General features: G+C 39.5%; 3 protein-coding genes across 4 annotated transcripts; 1 reads left to right on the top strand and 2 right to left on the bottom strand.

The window, feature by feature from the left end:
* Positions 1-402: 402 nt before the first annotated feature.
* LOC135616670 (elicitor-responsive protein 3-like) lies at positions 403-3828 on the bottom strand. Its single transcript, XM_065116105.1, has 5 exons — positions 3619-3828; positions 1524-1589; positions 1129-1255; positions 874-988; positions 403-739 (listed from the first exon to the last, which is right to left on the bottom strand). The coding sequence occupies exons 1-5, from the start codon at positions 3683-3685 to the stop codon at positions 683-685; spliced, it is 432 nt and encodes a 143-aa protein (XP_064972177.1). The 5' UTR covers positions 3686-3828; the 3' UTR covers positions 403-682.
* A 2079-nt stretch (positions 3829-5907) lies between these two features.
* LOC103990660 (choline transporter protein 1) lies at positions 5908-12943 on the top strand. 2 transcript variants are annotated; one of them, XM_009409872.3, is made up of 10 exons: positions 5908-6245; positions 6930-7288; positions 7818-7963; positions 8407-8590; positions 8857-8930; positions 9005-9118; positions 9436-9792; positions 10392-10649; positions 11326-11553; positions 12491-12943. In XM_009409872.3, exons 1-10 carry the CDS (start codon positions 6037-6039, stop codon positions 12680-12682), a joined length of 2121 nt encoding a protein of 706 aa, XP_009408147.2. In that variant the 5' UTR covers positions 5908-6036; the 3' UTR covers positions 12683-12943. The 2 variants fall into 2 exon arrangements, with proteins under 2 accessions (XP_009408147.2, XP_009408146.2); XM_009409871.3 differs by having other exon boundaries at positions 10389-10649.
* A 1682-nt stretch (positions 12944-14625) lies between these two features.
* On the bottom strand, positions 14626-18775 carry LOC103990661 (uncharacterized). Its single transcript, XM_009409873.3, has 5 exons — positions 18107-18775; positions 16770-17721; positions 16157-16681; positions 15432-15890; positions 14626-15111 (listed from the first exon to the last, which is right to left on the bottom strand). The coding sequence occupies exons 1-5, from the start codon at positions 18724-18726 to the stop codon at positions 14803-14805; spliced, it is 2865 nt and encodes a 954-aa protein (XP_009408148.2). The 5' UTR covers positions 18727-18775; the 3' UTR covers positions 14626-14802.
* Positions 18776-18950: the final 175 nt, after the last annotated feature.

Raw genomic sequence — 18950 nt, 5'->3', positions numbered from 1 at the left:
AAGCTAGATTTATTATCCACTAATGTTTTTTCTTTCTTTTAAGGCAGGTGCATCAGCCTGCAGCTTAAAACCACTAATCGACTCGACGGGTAGTTCTGTTCGTGTGATCTCAATTCTCTACAAGGAGGTGCTGAAACTATTAGCCGGATGGAACACAAGTATTTACCATCTCAAATTTCTTTTTAACTGTTTTAGTGCCTTGAAATTTTATACAAGAGAAATAGTTAAGTCTTAAGCATACATTTGTTACATGTTTTGGTATAGGCCCAGTTGATTAAATTGAAAACCGCATCTGTCTCTTCGGAATGATTTGGTCCCAGCTATCCATCAGGTACACAGATTATGTTTGATGTTTTATTCTAAGCCAATATATAAATTGCTACTGCAATTTAGTTCAATATGTTTCGTTAAAATAAGTAGCTCCATCTCTTGTATTACCACAATATTCAATGGAACCAAACAACCAAAAGAACAAGCGACCGACCTTAGTTTGTAGTCGTCCTCACTGAACATAGGAACAAATAACAGCGAACACATGACACCGAGACGAGCCCCACCGAGTGTTCTCCACATCTCCAAACTGAGAATGTGTTTCTAAGGCCACTCGTACGCTCCGAGAAACAATGTAATCTAGTTTTATGGATTTGACATGAGCACAAACTTCCTCCTTCGGATGCATTTCCTAATGCGCAGAATGTTTCCATCCCCCGAATGCTTCCTCGTCAAAGCCTCGAGTTTCCTGCAATCAAACACGGTGCATCATGACATACTCTTCTACTTACTATATAGAAATTATACCATGCTAGGCTTGATGGATTAAACTGCTAGAGAAGATTAGACATTTCGTTAAGATAGCAAAGGCTGGAGTATTACCACTGGTGTGAAAGTGAGACCGACTTTTATTTCTCCACAGTATCGCTGATCCTTGACCACACTGTATATGGTTGGCGTGAGGCTTCCTTCCGCGAACACTGCTTCCAATGGGATTCTGGAAATTTACATAATAATAGGAAAATTAAACAATATCTAATTTATGAAAATCCATCTTTCAAGTGTTTCATTAGCTTATCTTCTGAATTCCCTGTCGAGTTGTATGTCAGATTATGAGTAATAATAATGAAGACTCACTTTGCTTCTCCTACGAAATCATCTTTTGAAAAAGTATCACTGTCCATGATTTTAACAATGAGCTCCGAGACATTGTCAGACACATTAAAGACAAAGGTCTCATTCCATTCAGGATTACTACCTGCACCTGTGTCCATGGATGACATCCCAGTATTAGTCAAATAAAACAGAAAAGTAAAAAGAGCATCCACTTGTGATGTTAGAAATCTTGAGAGATTATGCAGGTTGATGTTTTAACAACACATCTAGTGCATGAAATCCCAGTCTTAGTCAAATAGAACACAAGTAAAGGAGCATCCAATTTTAGATTTCCTTGTGACTTTTAGACTTGGGTTGGTGTTCTAACAAACTCCTAATGGAAAACAAAGAAACCCCAGGTAATTAATTGGCACCACCTGATGCAGTACTGCTTTTCTGTTCCTGACTGCGGTACGTAAGGACGGCATAAGGATCCATTTTGCCTGCTCACCAATTGAACATATCAGTTACAAACATTATATATAATACATGAGAAACTCACAACCAAAAGAAATGAAAAGTAAATGCATTGGTCTAGAACAAGGTGCAACCAGAAAAATGAAGGCATATTGTATCATATCCGGGTCAAAAGAGCAGTCAAGAGGCAAAAAGCTTCTCTTTTTTTATGTTCATCATGTCCTAATTCATGATAGATATTACAAAAATGTCAGACCATAACTGGCAAGCTCAAATATTCTTTCTTGCTCCTGTGCTACCACATTTACAGGTAAATCCATCCCATTCCAATAGAGAACTTAGATGAGTTGAGTGTCTGGTACACAGATATTAGCATTGGCCGCTAGCAATCTAAGAAATCTTGTGCCTAGTCATATCTGCACTTTTTTGTTTTTCTGTGGACATATAGATTATGTGAACTGACTATTAAGGTTGAGGTGGTGGTAGTTCAAAGTTTTCTGTAGGAAATTTCTTACAGCATGTTACCGCTTTAAGTAGTCAATACTACCACTTGTAGAAAATTGGAGGTATCTTGTAACACATACATATTGGTAACAATAACAAGCAGATGTTTTTAGGAATGCAAGAAACCTAAACGAACAGAGACTCCGGTCATAATTGGATTGTCAATTCGGTGTGAAGATGTCCAACTATCCAGAATAAGTTGAGGATTGAGTCGATGTGTTGGTCACGAGAAATTAAACCTAGAGATAAAATTATCAAGAAATTTCAGGTGCCTTATATTAAAAAAGATAAATATTCTAAAAAATAAATTATAAAAAATTACAGGAGTCAACTTGCCGATTGAGTAATACGTTAGGAGAGAACGATGCACCGAAGGATTAGCGCCTGATAAACCAATGACATGCCAGACAAAAGATTTATGCTTTGTAATCATTTGTCTAAGATTGAAATAATTTATGGGGCTAATTGAGTTAGTTTTTGATGTAATCATGTTAACTCAATTAAGGATCAATTGAGTCTTAATTGAGACTAATTTGGGTTTATTGGGAGGCCCATTTAGTGACCTAAAAGTTGGGTCAAGTAGTGATATCGCTAGAACAGGTGGTGGAACCGTCTGCAAGTTGAAAAACTCGAAAAATCCGATCTCCGAAGTTGTAAGGCGATAGTACCACCTAGTGACAATATGTCAGATGTGTGTCAGGCGGTGATAATTTGCAGGCTGTAGAACTACTTAGTGCAAGCGGCAGTACCACCCGTATTCGAAAAATCCAAAAATTTAAATTTTTGACTTCATTTTTTAAATCATTTGGAGGGCAAGGAGCCGATAGATCTGCCTACCTTATCAGTGAGAATGATAAATCAAGAAACAGAGAAATTAAATTGGGATCGGACAATTGCGGGAGGCATAAAAACCTGCAGTGTGTAGAAGTTGCAGGCTATAGAACTACCCGAAAGATTCCAAAATTTAAATTTTTGACATCATTTTTTAAATTATTTGGGGCCTATAAATAGGCCACTTAGGCAGCAAGAGAGGAAGAAAGGAGCAAGTAGATCTGCCTATCTTATCAGTGAGAATTATAAATCAAGAAACAGAGAAATTAAATTGGGATCGAGCAATTGCGGGAGGCATAAAAACCTGCAGTGTGCAGAAGTTGTGTAGAAGTTGTGTGCCGTTCTATCCGAGGATCTCTAGTCGAAGAACGATGATCATGGATAATAGCTACATGACTACCATCAGATCTAACCGATGATGAACTTTCTTGGCTCAAGATCTACATCGGCACAGATCCGACGACGCAGAGAAACACAAAAGTCGTCTCTGCTCTCTTGTTGTCTTTGGATCGATCGATCGATCGATCCTACCACCATAAGACGCGATTCGGTAGTCCGAGTCGCTTGGTGGCATTCGACCATCAAAAAGATCTCAAACAAACCGGATCGGAATAAAAGGTTTACAAGGGAGAAAAAGGCGTGGATTCATCATACGTTCGATCGAGAGATCTTCTTCCGAAGACATCGACGATAGCAAGCAGGAGAGCGGGGAAAACCTACCGAAGAAATCGACGTCCTCGAGGCCCTTGGCGCTCACGAGCAGCACCTCCAGCGTTCCACGAACCATTCTCGAGCTCTCGAACGCGACGATCGCTCTCTTGGGTACGCTCCAAACTCCGGAGTAGGGACGAATGGGACGACTGAAGGGGAAAGGATCGGCCTTCTTAGCGGGGGAAGAAGAGAATAAAACTCGGTCGTTGAGCCAATGGGAAGCGCTTGACGGGGAAATGTCAATTCTAATATCCACGATTGGTCGCTCTTACTTTTGACTCATAATTTATTTCCTTTTAGCAAAAATATGTATATACATATAAATAAATCTATCTTCTTTTATATTTAATCACATACTGAGGCTGCTGAAAATTTAACGAATCTAAGATAAAAAAATATATATATTACTGTTAGGGTGAAAAGTCAACCCGATGTGATCCGAGTGTCTGATGTGATGGCTGAGATAGTTCGAAAGTATCTTCGAATCGAATGTGTTGAGCTCTCGATGTGTCACTTGCATTAAGATCGATATCGAAAAAAAAAAATTTGGTCCGATCCCTCTTACACTTTAGTCAGTAAATAACTAAGGTCTTTTAGTCTGTGTAAATTTTTTTTTAGAAAGAGGATTTCTTGGCGTAACGTCGAGGATTAGCTTTTATACCTGACCTTGGAGGAGAATATGTAACTACCCTCATTACACCATTATTTACGTTTTATCTACGTGGGTGGTGGGTGGTGGGTGGCAGGGGAAAGACAATCTCAAATGGTTTGTCTTAGACTTTGCCCACGCGAATAGATGGGTAGAAGGTGACTTGAACATTTTCCTTCCATGATAGTTTTCACATAGCGATCATCTATCAGATAATGATTGATCATTAATATATTTCTTATCAATTATTAAATATAGTATCATTTCTTTATAGTAATCTTAATTCATATTTGGGTTGGTTAGTGTCGACATTGATTTGGACTAAAAGAGGTTCTACTCCATGTTTAAAAAAAAATGGAAGCCTACAAGATTGTGTTATCGTCAAAGTTTATTTAATACTTAAGTTAACTTAGATTTCGAGGATTCGATTAGATATTGAATGAGTCTTTAAGAGGGCAAATGCATCGAGAGAATCACTTCTTGAAGAATTTATTAAAGGGTACTTTTATAGTACGCTATGAGATCATTGTACTCAAAATCATCATTAAATACCTGAATCTTTTGACATTAGATATGATGGTGTAACATCGAACCTAATATTCATGGGGTGATGATCCTATATATTAGTTTTTGTAATTCTAACCACATACTCTAAAGAATGATGATGCATGAGCCCATGGTGGCTACGCTTACACTATATGCAACACACTTATTTTATTTGATAAATAATTTAAATATTTTATGCATCAACCTTGAAGTTCAAGAGTAATAATGGGTAGGCATTTATTTCCATCCTACTTATTCTCTAATTTAATTAATAATTCTATTTTCTTTTCTAAGACTCCTCCTAAATCTGACATTTACTTTAATCTGACTTAAAGCACTCCAAATAGTTACATAAATATCTGAAAAGACTATACATAAGTGAGTTCATAGATTTATATGATTGATTTAGAAATGAGCTCTCTAAATAGGATACCTTAAAAAGGTTGGCCAGCCACCACCAAACCATCACCACCTCCGCATCCAACTTCCACTCGGCTGACTTCGTGCCCTCTCTGTTCACACATATTGGTCAACTCACACTATTCTTCAGATGATGTTATACTCTCCATCGAAGCCAGTCAACTTTCCATGGTCACATCCACTTGAGAGCCACTCCAACGTAAGCACATAACATAGGTCAGTGAGTCAGCCAATCAACCAATCCTAGACCACGAGTCACAACTCGGAACCGAGTCGAACCGGCAAACGGGGCTCGACGCCGCTCCGAGTGAGGAAGAGCGATGCGTTTTTCCACCGACCTTTCGGTGCCCGATTCCTTACCCGCCTTTGGATTCGATGTCTTTGAGGGAGCCACATGGAACTAGGGAAGTGCGGCCTTTACGTCAGGTCACGTGGCAGTGGGAAAAGTGTTTTTATTAAGAATAGGACCAATAAAACCCATGTCTTTTCTCTTCGATACACCCGCAGCCTCCATTAGTTATCTATTCCCTATCCGATAATACCAAATTCTCAAGGCTAATCATTGGGAGCTATTTTCCTTGTCCTATTCCACCAAAACTGGTCCACAGGGGTATCAGACCGCCGGCATGCTTCCCCCTTTTTCCACACTGATCGATTTCATGCTCGCTCACTCTCCTGTCGCTGTCTTTCCTCTTCCCATCGCTTGTGATTCTTCGCTTCTCTCTCCTTCGAAAGAGGCTTCATTTAGGGGAAGAGAGAGAGAGGGAGAGAGAGAAAAGAGAGTGGGAGAGAGAGAGAGAGAGAGGGAGGAAATGGGCGGCCCGCTAGGGGCGATCATAGGGAGGCACCCGACGGCGGCGGGGGGCGACGGGGATGGCCAGATCGGAGGCGGCGGCGGCGGCGGTATCATACGGCACAACAGGAAGTGCAGGGACTTGGTGTTCCTCGTCATCTTCATCGCGTTCTGGGTGGCCATGATCGTCAATTCCAGCTTCGGATTCAACCAAGGCAACCCACTTCGGTAAGCCTCCTCTGGCTTCCCCCCCTTTTCCAGCTTCAAACCCCACATCCAACTTTTGGGCCAAAAGATGCCTTCTTTACTTCCCTTTACCCCTTCCATTCAAGATCGGTGAACATATGCTACTGCTTTGGTCGTGTGATGGCATTGCCGCTTCTGTGGCTACTTTAGATGTTGGGAACGAACGATTTCACAACCACATTACCTCAAATCATCAAGTAATTATAAAGCTGGTATGTTTGAGCATCAGATTACGAAGTAAAAAATCACAAGTAGTGTGTAATATCTTGCTTCAGTCACATATTGTTTTGGCTTGGTTAGGCAACTTCTTTATAAGCTTCTATTAGTTTGATTTCTAACTGGTAAGATGCTGAGAACTATTTATGGATTCCTCTACAGCCAAAGCGAATCGAAGACGTTTTCATTTGGATCCTTGTTTTAATTCTTATCTGTTCCTCATTGTATTTGTCTAAGATAGATAGATAGATAGAGACAGTTGGTTCCACTCTAACATAGGGTTTTTGGAGTATATGCATACAATAACACCCAAGAACCGATGTTCTGATGTCGAAAAAAGATGGAATTTTCTTGTTTCAGTCTTCCTTTGCATGTTAATGGTGTTAATTCTTTCGAGGAGTCTTATTTCTGGTCATCATTTGATCAAATGAATGAAGCTGTTTGATGCAGACTTACGTACGGACTGGACTACAAAGGAAATGTTTGTGGGAACAGGCATGCTAAACCTGATCTGCGAGAACTGATGGTTAGATATTGGCTGAATCCCAACCAGGTCTACTTGAGTGGCATCGAGAATAGCCAGTTCAATCTAGCCGATGCAAGGAGCATATGCTTGATGGAATGCCCTGTTCCTTCAGAAGATGGGCTCAACTGGGTCTGTGATTACCCGGAGGGTGACATCCGCCTCGCTATGGATGATTGGATCAACCGAGACTATGATTACTATGAGTTCCTAACATCAGAGATGCGGAATAGTTCTCTTCAGCTCCAAGGTCCATGCTATCCTGTCATATTTCCAAGTGTGAACGGTAAGTATGTCGAATCTTACTCTATGAAGTAATATCGATTTGATATTCTCGTGAAGAAAAAGTCTAGTAATAGTTCCTAACGCCAGAGATATGGAATAATTCTCTTACTCAATGAAGTAATAATTGAAACAAATTTCTGTTACTCACTCGTTGTCTTGGCTTTTGTTTCTTGAGCTTTATATGATGCATGCTTCCCGACAACGAACTTTCCAAATAGTACCTTTATCTGTGGAACATCATCTGCCAGGACCAACAGCAGCAGCATGTACATTCCATAGTTACACATTCTTTTGGATGCTTTTCGGAGTACCTTCTTGGTTTCTTCCAAATTTTCTTATCCAATTGGTTTTGATCCTTAGTTTTCTGATAAATGCATCATGACATGGGTCATCTTTTCTCTGTTCCATTGCATGCTGTTGATGATATCGTATGTATCCTCATCGTCATGTTTCACGTGTCCATTTTTGAAATTCCAACCTCACATTACTCTTCTGTAGAATGGTTCACTGAGTGTTTTTTTTACGACCAGTTTACTGGAGCTGTCAGTTCATTGCACGTGCATCAAATGTTTCTTTGAAGCATTGGCAGCAGATGGGTGGTGTAAACATTGATGAGAACATAATAATAGATAAAACTATTCACAGAGCCATCAACTCTCCATCACCCGTCTTAAAGGTTGGTGATTTTATTAGTTTTTACCTTGTTCATATATCTTTCGAGTATTACATTCTGTGGTTCTGATGTCATCTTTCTAGCTAAAAGTGGCCTAGTAGATGCAAATATCTTTGCCAGCTAAATGCTGATTCAGATCAGACTAACAGCTTCTGTGATACCTTCATTTGTACAAGTCAAAGATAAAATCCCGGAATGTTGCAAAATATTTCTGAGATGAATTTGATTTCTAATGGTGGTCAAAAAACACAATGCATGGTTTTGTGCTATCTAGCCTTTTCCTTTAGGAAATGCAGACGGACAGCTAATACCTTGTCGCATTCATATTAAATGTCAACTCAAAATGATATATATGCATGCCGCTCAGGCTTTGTCATTCTATTACCCCCTAAAGTATCTCATCATTCAAACGAAACCTTTACCTAATGAATATTTCCTTCATGCAGAGGTACGTGGCGGATATTGGGAAGGCATGGCCTGTGTTAATTGTTTGCGGAGGAATCCTCCCCGTCTTTTTGTCTGTTATATGGCTATTGATGATACGCCATTTTGTTGCTGGAATGACTTGGATAACAGTGATTCTCTTCAATGCCCTTGTGATATCTGTTACAATGTTCTACTACACAAAAGGTCAGATATATATTTCACAGAAATGTTATTCTGATGTGCAGTTAATTATGTAGCATCTGGTGTGGATCGAATATTTTTAGTGAAGAATTATTTGACATCAACAATGGAAAGTGGCCTATCCGTTCATTATTAATGTCTCGATACTTCTCATTAATGAAACTATGATTATATATTTTAATGCAAAATTTAGTCTCTCGACTGCTCTACTATGGTTTCTGTTCTTGACCAATGAGCACCAAATAATAATGTTCTTAAATGCTTTTCAGCTGGGTGGATTGGTAATGATGCCTTGTCGGTTGTTATTGGTGAACACGACCCTTACATCCATATAAGTGGCCGGGTTTGTTCCTATCACGAGTCACAAATATTTGGCAATTGTCTCTCTATTGTTGCTTATCTTCAGATTCAATGCAGGAAATAAATCATATTCGTGCTGTTGCTGTTCTTATGACGATAGTAATGATTATTGCCTTCCTCTCTTCACTAGCAATTATCCGCCGAATACTTATAGCGACATCAGTTTTGAAGGTAATAATGATTCTGAAATCAGCTGAATCTGCAATTTCATGTGGGAGTTAAAGCATTTTCTTCTTTTGGATAGCAAGCACAGCTACATCTAGTTGTATATATACGAAGGCATGAAAACCCAGCTATTGCTTTGAAATATATGACTTGAATTCTGACATGATCAGGCAAAACCTGATTGGCTTTGAACATCTATTAACTTATACAATAAGCAGTATTTCATTAACATCACAATTAAGATTTTGCTTTGATTGTCTTCTCCATTCATCTCTAGTATACTAAACTTTATTCTGTAAGCTAACTTTTATGGGTATGCTCAGGTTGCAGCAAAAGTAATAGGCGAGGTCCAGGCTCTTATAATTTTCCCGATACTGCCATATGTTATCCTTGCAGTATTTTACATGTTCTGGTTTTCTGCTGCTCTTCATCTTTTCAGCTCTGGTCAGATCCTCAGAAATGATTGTAGTGGAAACTGCTGTTCATTTGACCTAAAGTCCAACAAGATCAATTGTGATAATTGTTGTGGCTATCGTATCCATTACACTCGCAATATTGGAATTTCTATCCTTTTTCACCTTTTTGGATGTTACTGGGCAACACAGTTTATCATTGCATGCTCATCAACTGTCATTGCTGGATCAGTTGCCTCATACTACTGGGCTCGTGGTGAGATATCGGTAAGTAAAGCCATAAGTTAAAGTTGTTCGAGTCTCAGGGTCCAAATAGATCTATGCAGGCACAACATTTCACGAACTTAAGCTCACAGATTTGAGAAACTTGATACTTGACCGAGTAGCTAAATCTTAGCTGTTTCTTAAATTAGTTGGTTAAAAAAATGTCAGCTTATGAGAACTCAAATTATGGTTTTGAGCCCATGGTGTACTTCTGCTTAAAACTCAAAGAGCAATCCTTGTAGTCCTCTTAAATCTGAAACTTAAGTTAATCCTTTTGACTTTGCATGTATCGAGCTCTTTGTTTTCCTTGATGCAGCTTGGTTCCTGATTTAGAATGATATACTATGCTCGTAAATTGCCCTCGTGTAAATTACCATAGTCTGATGTTTCTATAAGAAAAGCTACAAATATAATATGCTTTTATGTGTGTTCAGACAATGACATATTTATCCACCTTCAGAAAAGATCATTCTGTGAACTATGGGAATGTTAAAATACTTATTGTGCCTAGCATGAAATGAACCTCGTTGTTTTGATTATTCCTTTTCATTGGATCATCTTTTGTTTTTGAATAATGAATCTTTTTAAACTGAATGCAGCAGGAGATTCCATTTCTTCCTGTATTTTCTTCCATGAAGCGGCTCTTGCGATACAGTCTAGGATCTGTGGCTCTTGGTTCCCTTGTTGTATCAATTGTTGAATGGGTGAGATTTATACTTGAGGCCCTACGGCGCAGGTTAAGACACAGTGATCCTGCTCCAGTAACCTGCATTGGAAAGTTCATGTCCTCTTCTTCTCAATGCTGCTTAGGATGCATAGATTGGATCATCAAGTCCGTGAATCGTAATGCATATATTATGGTAATAATTTGGACAACACTTATAGAGGAAGCTTGTATTTTGCCATGTAGACCAGCTAAATCTTGCTCCTTATTCAGTCCAATTAAATTTCTAATTGTGTTGTCTGTTCTGCTCATCTCTGTGGCACTTTACTGGAAATGTTTATCTGACGTAAGCACTAATTCATTTTTTTGTAGACCAGACAGGCTTTTGTTTCATTCTCTTTTTTTTATTTTAATATGAATGATGAATTTTAGGTACATCATTACCACAATTTTTTTTCTCTGCCACCTTTGTGTCTGGAAAGAAATTTCATGCACCGTACTTGCACAATGTAGGGACTGTCAGGGAAGGCTTTTACTTTTTATTAGTCATATATCCATGGATGCATTGTACAGCAAATATGCACCATTCATATGCAAGGGCATGCATTTTGCTATGTTTAGGTAGCCTAAGTAGTATCTAAATCCGAAATAACATGAAAGTGGGACAGTACATACCACACAATCATCTTCAGGTTTTGGGTTTTCGAACTTCTCGTGTCTTTGGTTGCAAACAATCTTAACAATTTGATGAAGTCTGTGACAGCCTTATATTGCTAGTTCTTGGTACGGTGTTCATTAGTTAGTTCTTGCATGCTCTATGGTTTTATGTCTTTGCTATATTGCTGACTTGTATTGGTCATTATATAATGCAGATTGCCATCACAGGAAAAGGATTTAGCAAAGCTTCTGCTATTGCTACTGGGTTGATTATGAATAATATATTGCGCATAGGAAAGGTCAATGTCATTGGAGATGTGATTCTCTACCTTGGGAAGCTATGTGTGAGCCTGTTCTGTGCATTATTTGCATTCCTCATGTTGGACACCCACAAATACAAATCTGCTCATAACAAGATATCATCCCCTTTGTTCCCTGTTTTGGTAAGGTTCTCTATTAGATGTTTTCTATCTCTTTCTCAATTCACTTGTTTCCTGTGAGTTGAAAGTTGCAAATCATGCTCTATTTTTTTCATGGGAAAGGAAGGCAAACAATGCTTTAAACTTAGTAGAAACACAAACTTAACTAGAAGGTACTAGAATCAGCAAGACAATAGGTCTAGGATGTTTTGGGAGTATTTTGCCTGGTGTGTGCCCTCACAGGATTGCTTCATGGATGCTTCCAATGAACCTCATTGCACACATGGGTGATCAAGACAAAATAAATGTCACATTATCATAAATAGGTCTCTAGTTTGTTTGAAGACCTTTGGGGAACTCTTTGTGCTTACTAGTTTATCACACTCTTCGGTTACTACTAAAACTCGAGCACGAACAGCACTATAATGGGAGTAAAAGCAAGCAGGTGGATGTATGAAGTATTTTATTTCATGCATCATGTAGTGTGTGTCGATCACCCAATATTTATGGCATGGGAAGGATTGTAGTGAACAGATCTCCAAGACATGATCTCTTTATAGGATCAATAAGCATTTAAGCAAAAAGTGACATATCTAGTATAGAAGCAGAAAGGGGTGATATTTCAGTATGGAGAGCTTCATATGATGTCTTTTGTAGAATAACATGACTATACTATCGTCTTTAGTTGGGAGAATATGTTCCTATTCCTATCAATGGATATGATGTAAAGTGTTAGGAGAGATGGCCGGAGTTTAATGACAAAAGACTGTCTTCTTGGCATGGTCATCATGTCTGTACTTGTGAATCTCTCTTTGCTTTTGCATTCTTCTAAGCCTTATATCCAACCATGCAGGAAAGTGCTTTTCCTGCTGGACTATCAATAGCTTGCTCTGTAAATATATTTGCTTTGTGATGCATATAGGTTGAACTCCAGTGTTGACATGCTTAAATTTTCATGCAGGTAACTTGGGGGCTTGGTTACATAGTTGCAACCCTTTTTTTTGCAGTCGTTGAGATGTCGATCGATACTATCATCCTCTCCTTCTGCCAAGACGCAGAGGAGCATCAAGGGACTGCACAATATGCACCTCCCCTGCTAATGGAAACACTAGATAGCCAAGGAGAGATGCAGCGACTAACACAAGGCTCTTAAGCAGATGTTTTTTATGTGTGTTTCATTGCCCTGAGATTACCAATCCTAAAGCGAAAGCATTATCCTTTTTCTAATGCTTTAATACTGATTTGTTGGTCACCTTGTCATTTCATTTATGTTATTGATGTGTCTTCAGAAGCTGTGGTTTTGAAGCCCTGTCATAACAGGTATGATGACAACTCACCTGAACCTTTATAAGCAGGTGATTATAGTGTTAAAGGATTGTAATCTTGCCTCTCTTGAATGATCTTCTATTGTCCACTTTTTGGTAAAATGGGCTGGTTTTAACCTTGTTTATACCAAAAACAACTACAAAGCTAATGACTTCTACAATTGTAAACCAATTCTCAATCAAACATTCACAGAACACAAAGGTGGAGTTTTGCTGTGCTACTAAGAAATAGGAATAGTTACTTATATGCCTATTGACTGTTTTATAAGATGGTATCAGCTTTTTACACCTATTGGTTTTTACTCTGTGCTATTCATGCACATAACAAAGACAGGCCTTATACAAGCCATGTTCTTATGATTATGCCATTCTATTAAATTGGAAATGTATCTTATAGAACACTTTGGGCATATTTGTGCTCTCAGAAGATGTATCTGTATGCAAACCGACACTAATTATGCCTTGGTAGTTTTTTTCTTTTCGCAAATTTGACATAGCCATTAAACAAACAATCGATCCACAGTTTCTATGGTTTCCTTTTTCCTCGATGAGTTTGCATGATGACTTGAAGAAATCAAGGAAAGAAAACTAGGAACAGATACATGAGAAGAGACGCGCAACAAACATATTCACACTGAATTAAACGATATCGATTCTAACTTCTAAGCAGGGTAAGACGAAAGATTAAGAGAACTGGATCTACATGAACAGAATTGTGCTACATCCTTAAGCTTGCGTGAAGAAATCAAGGCCACAGATCGATGGATCAGAAGAGACACGCAACAACGTATTCAGATCTAACTTCTAAGCAGGCTAAGACGGAAAATTAAAAAGCATCCGTGAACGTGCTGGATCTACATGAACGGAATCAAGAGAAGCGAAGCCGAACAAACCCGGAAGAGGAATCGATCATCCCCTGAGCTTGCGGACCTTGTACCATCCCTTCTTGCAGGCAGATCCGACCACCTTCATCCCCTTCCTGAACAGGATCTTTAGCTCCTTCGCCCGATCCTTCAGCTGCTTCTCGAGATCCGCCATCGCCTTCCTCCTCGATCACCACCAACACACAGAAGCAACCACGATCTCAATCTCGATAAGAGGAATGAAGGCCGCAACCGAACGGATTCTGTTTTGGTTTTGTTTCGCCCCTGTTCAACGGAGCGTCTTTTCCGCGGGCGTTTTCGGTGTCCACCGGGAACTATAACGTTCGTGCAGCTTCGATGGACCGTCAGATCTCTGCAGGATTGGCAGTCGGGCCTTACCGGAACCGGAGTGGCGCGTAAGGTTTTCTATGAGGTTATTTCAAAACCCATACAAATTTCCGCTTAAACCATATAATTATTTAAGTAAATAGAGATTCTTTGTATCCAACTGTACCGCTCGATTTGAACAACATATACCAATCCAACAAGAGACCAATATATACGATATATTAAGACACCTCATTGTACCGTGTGTCTATATACTCAGTACGATTCAGTACGTATCATATCGATGACCGATCGATACATCGATACGAACCAATAATACAAATTTAAATTTTGTGCATAAATATTCGAGTTCACATGTGAGTATCATTTGATTTGATGTAATAAAAAAATTAATTAAAAATCTAATTAGCATTAACTAATTTGAATTACAAGAAATTTAAATACCTAAAGTACTTCTAGTATTCTTATAATCATAATAAAATTTTAAATGAATTAATTAACCATAAGGCATATATTAAAGTTTCTAGATTTGGTAAGCACATATATGGCAAACGTAAACAGAGAGTAATAAGTATGAAATTACTTATATGGTGAGATATATACATGCAATTTACCTTTTTTTAGAAAATATTTAAAAGGATTTTTTTGAATTTTTAGCCATATATGGATCAGAGACAAAACAAGGTTTACCGGGAGGAAGATTTGATTCTGTTGGCTGGCAGCAGAAGAACACAACCTTATTTGATGTAAGCAACTGTGCATCCATAGTTCATCGGGCTTTCTTCTTCGAACTTGGCCACTCGAGGGTGATTCCTTAGTACCTCAAGGACACACTCCTTCACAGCTCCGGTCCCCGTTCCGTGGACGATGAAGAGAACCCCACGCGATTTGCAACCCAAGATGGCCATCTGAAGACGATGGGAAGCTTCTTCGACCCGCTTGCCCCGCAAATCGACTGTGTTCTTCGACGTCCTCACAGCTGGCCCGAAGGCAGCCTCCTCATCCTTGTTTGCCTCCATTGCAGGTCCTCTGTTCCACCTTCTTATCTGCAGTAGTTCAGAAAGACAAACAAGCGTTTGATATAAATCCTCTTGCAACCATGGAAGTTCTACGAGTAATATTGATTTTAACATGATGAAATGCTCGGGAAGTTGGATGAAGAAGATGAAATGTCATAGAAGAAAAATGACACCTTAGAACTAGACATGATAGAAACCCTTTCAATTCTAATTGGAGTCCAAGCAGGAACTAGAGGAAGGAGGGGAAAACAAAGACTATTCTTTTCCTTTCAGACAACCATACTATATAGCCACTAATAGAAGAAAAGAAGCATTAGAAGACCTAAATGTAGGACTTTCTTGCATACCTGCCCTCTTGGTCGCAAAGCAGAATTATGCCTGCCCGAGCTACTTTGGACCAATCTCATGTCATTTCTTTTCACGCGCACCTTTATTTTCCCGTACTGGACAGTGGTAGTGCCGTCTTCTGCTGGTGCTGCGACCACAGTAGCAACCTTGTCTCCTAACCCTGTAACATATACTTGATCTCCAATTTGTGGTAGATAAGAACTGCCGCTTTCTGTGCTCACATATGACATATCATCTTTTGGGGAATGCGCTGCAACAATGGAAGCGATGGCTGTCTCAGATTCTCTCATTATTGAACTAAATTGATCAAGAGTTGCACTTTGAATTCGACTCTCAAAGTCCTGGATTATGGAATCCATCTTAGACTTAACAATCTTTAGCTCCTGTTGTACCAAATGAGACTCCTTCGCCTTAAGGGCTGCCACTCGCTTTTCAATATCTTCAGCCTCAGATTGTATCTATGTAATTCAGTAAGACATGTGAAATCAAAATATAAATCAACAGGATAGGCACAGACATAAAGGAAAAACCATATTAAGTCAGTGCACCTTGTCAATATTGTAAAATTAAACGCATGGCAGCAAAACGATGAAAGATCTCGGAACAAATAACAAGAGATCTGAATTTAAAGTAAGAGAACTTTTTGAGTTACAACTACTAGGATGCCCAAGGTAACATTTTGTGAAACTTACAGAATAGATATTATGATACTATGAACTCGTACCTCAGAATGCAACTTCTTCACTTCTTCAAGTACCAATGCAGCTTCGTTTGCTTGAGCCTCTAACAGGTTTCTTTCCTCTAGCAAAGACTGATAAAGTGAACCTTGTCTTTCCCTTTCTCTGTCAGGCTCTAACTTCTTAACCCATTCTTCTGCACGATCTAACATCTTCTGATCAAAGCCAATCGACTTAGCAATACTCAAGGCATTTGAGTTACCAGTACTTCCCCATAGAATACGAAATGTGGGTTGCAAGGTCTCCAAACAAAACTCCATTGCAGCATTCTCAAACCGAGAATCACCAGATTTCAGGCGGCTCAAGTCGGCATAATGGGTAGTAACAACAGATAAGTTGGCATGATCGGCAAGGTACTGGAGAATGCTGGTTGAGAGAGCCACACCTTCTGATGGATCAGTACCACTACCAATCTCATCTATCAGGACGAGTGAATTTTCCGAAGCAACCTCTGTGATTTTGCAGATACGCGATATGTGCCCACTAAAAGTAGACAGGTTATGCTCCAACGACTTCAGTCCAAAAAATAAGAGTTTCAGAAACATACCAAATTTGAGCAACTTATCATAATAGATACCTTCAGAAGTGGATAGAAACTACCTGGTGATCACCAATATCTGCAAGAATTTGGTCAAACCATGGCAGTTTTGGCTGATCCCTAGCTGATAAAAACATTCCAGCCTTTGACATAATAGATGCCAAGCCCAAAGTTTTCATAGTAGCTGTTTTACCTCCAGTATTAGGTCCAGATATCACAACCACTTTAGTAGAATTTTCTATCTTAAAGTCCACAGGAACAGGGGGTTCTACTTCAAGAAATTCTTCAGAATCTATCGACAGATTCCTCCTATCAAACAATATCGAACTTCCACCTCCTTTTTCTAAGACAGAAGGCAAGTGTCTAAGGGAAGGTTCAAGGAGCAAAGGGTGCTGAATGCTTTCTATATCTACTGACAATGTATCTCCAGTTATAATTGATTTGAACCTTTCATAGTCCTGGATGAGGTATGGACGAACACCACCATTCCACAAGGCATATGCTCCTCTGGCAACAGCAAGATCCAATTCTAAAATCTTTTCCATTAGATACGTAATTTTTGTCTCCGCATGTGCGATTTCTGAAGTTAATACACCCAGAATAGCAAGTTCCTCAGCTTTCTCATCATTGAAAAGTCTGACTTCCATGTTGTTGAGTTCAATAGCATCTCTTGGCTCAATAAAGTATGTTGCTCCAGAGCTACTAGAACTAAGAACAATACCTTCCGGGAGCAGAGACTTGTGTGAAGCCTTAATGCCAACACACATTCTAGACCGTCGCTTTGTAACCAGAGGACTATCAATGCCCCCAGACTGGAAAACCTTCATGGACACTTCCTTCAAAAAAGACTCGAGTTTCTCCATGTTCTTCCTCCTCTCCATCCTAATGGATTCCAATTTCATGCTAGCTTGATCCAGAACTATGGAAAGTTTACCATCGATGCAAAATGCTATTTGGTTTGCTAATTCTACCAGAAAATCACAATCTTGCAGAATCTCCAGAAGAGAAGTGTACCTGTTCATCACATATTCATGATTATTTTATGCAACATTTTCTTGTAAGAGAAATTTTCATCAAGTTCTAGTTTGATAATCCACCAAATCCAACTCAGAGTTGTATACATCGGTTGAAACACAATAATCAATTAATATGATAAAAGAACATTAACCAATCAAACTGAACAAAAACGCATTTAAAAACAAATTATTTTCATACTCTTACTAATTGGTGCCATGCATTGTCTCTAACTTCATTTGGGCAACTTATCAAACACATCAAAACCTTTAAGTTGAGTGTGAAAATGCATTAGAAGAATCTAAAATGGGATGTAACATCCTATTGACTCGAGAGAATCTCTAATGAACAATATACGAACTGATCTGGAGGAAGAGTTGAAAACCTATCAGAAGACTCATCGACCGAGATCTTCTCCAATTGCTCAAAAACCCTTCTTGCCGATTGAAGACTCCGTTCAATGGCACAGAGCTCCCGGATGCCAAGAAGCTCGCCTGCAACTGCCGCTCTGACAATCTCCGACACATCATCGATCCCAGAGAAGTCTAGTGGCCGCGGAAGCAGCAAAGCCGCCGCCGTCTGGTCCAGTAGCTTCTCGCTCTCCTCCCGATCTCGACCAACCGGCAGATTCCCGCTCCGGCAAAGGGCGCGGCCCACGCTCGTGGAAACAAAGGCGGAGACTTGAGAGCAGACGGAGCCCCACTCCAAGGTTTCCTCCGTTTCCCTCCGGAGCTCCTCGCGAATCCTAACCCTCTCGGCATCAGCAGCAAGACCGGCTCCGATCCTACTCTTCCTGGGGCTAATTGAAATCGCGGCGAACTTCGGTTTCCCATGGAAGGTCTTCGAAACCCTAGTGCTCTTTCCGACAGAGCTGACAGAGTTCGCAGCACGGATCGATGTGGGCTTGGAAACCCCAGCATTCTTGGACGCGGAGACGGTGTCATCGCGAGAGAAGAAGAGATTTGGGGGTTCCTTGAAGCGAACGAAGCAATTGAAAGCTTCCATGTAATACGAAAGGAGCAGCTTTTGTTTCCGTGAGACGAGGATAAGACTTTACCGTTATCTTTATCCCACGGTTGGATTTGGAGGGAAGCAATCAAATAAAATAGGATTTTGCCCCAATTTATTTTGGGTTTTACTTTATATATATATATATATATATATATATATATATATATATATATATATATATATAGTGAGAGTGAGATAGAGAGAGAGAGAGAGAGAGA

This window comes from Musa acuminata, chromosome BXJ2-7, assembly GCF_036884655.1.
Source record: "Musa acuminata AAA Group cultivar baxijiao chromosome BXJ2-7, Cavendish_Baxijiao_AAA, whole genome shotgun sequence".
NCBI classification, from domain to species: domain Eukaryota; kingdom Viridiplantae; phylum Streptophyta; class Magnoliopsida; order Zingiberales; family Musaceae; genus Musa; species Musa acuminata.
The sequence above is the reverse complement of the archived record's forward strand: the minus strand, read 5'-3'. Positions and strand labels throughout refer to the sequence as shown.

Excerpts from the sequence above, each read along its gene's own strand:
- LOC135616670 (XM_065116105.1), bottom strand. The coding sequence starts at position 3,685 with ATGGTTCGTGGAACGCTGGAGGTGCTGCTCGTGAGCGCCAAGGGCCTC. Across the intron at positions 1,590-3,618 it reads CGAGGACGTCGATTTCTTCG|GCAAAATGGATCCTTATGCC; the intron begins GTAGGTTTTCCC and ends ATTGGTGAGCAG. Across the intron at positions 740-873 it reads GTCTCACTTTCACACCAGTG|GAAACTCGAGGCTTTGACGA; the intron begins GTAATACTCCAG and ends GTTTGATTGCAG.
- LOC103990660 (XM_009409871.3), top strand. The coding sequence starts at position 6,037 with ATGGGCGGCCCGCTAGGGGCGATCATAGGGAGGCACCCGACGGCGGCG. Across the intron at positions 8,591-8,856 it reads AATGTTCTACTACACAAAAG|CTGGGTGGATTGGTAATGAT; the intron begins GTCAGATATATA and ends AATGCTTTTCAG. Across the intron at positions 10,650-11,325 it reads ATCGTAATGCATATATTATG|ATTGCCATCACAGGAAAAGG; the intron begins GTAATAATTTGG and ends TATATAATGCAG.
- LOC103990661 (XM_009409873.3), bottom strand. The coding sequence starts at position 18,726 with ATGGAAGCTTTCAATTGCTTCGTTCGCTTCAAGGAACCCCCAAATCTC. Across the intron at positions 16,682-16,769 it reads CAGATATTGGTGATCACCAG|TCGTTGGAGCATAACCTGTC; the intron begins GTAGTTTCTATC and ends TTTGGACTGAAG. Across the intron at positions 15,112-15,431 it reads CTTTGCGACCAAGAGGGCAG|ATAAGAAGGTGGAACAGAGG; the intron begins GTATGCAAGAAA and ends GAACTACTGCAG.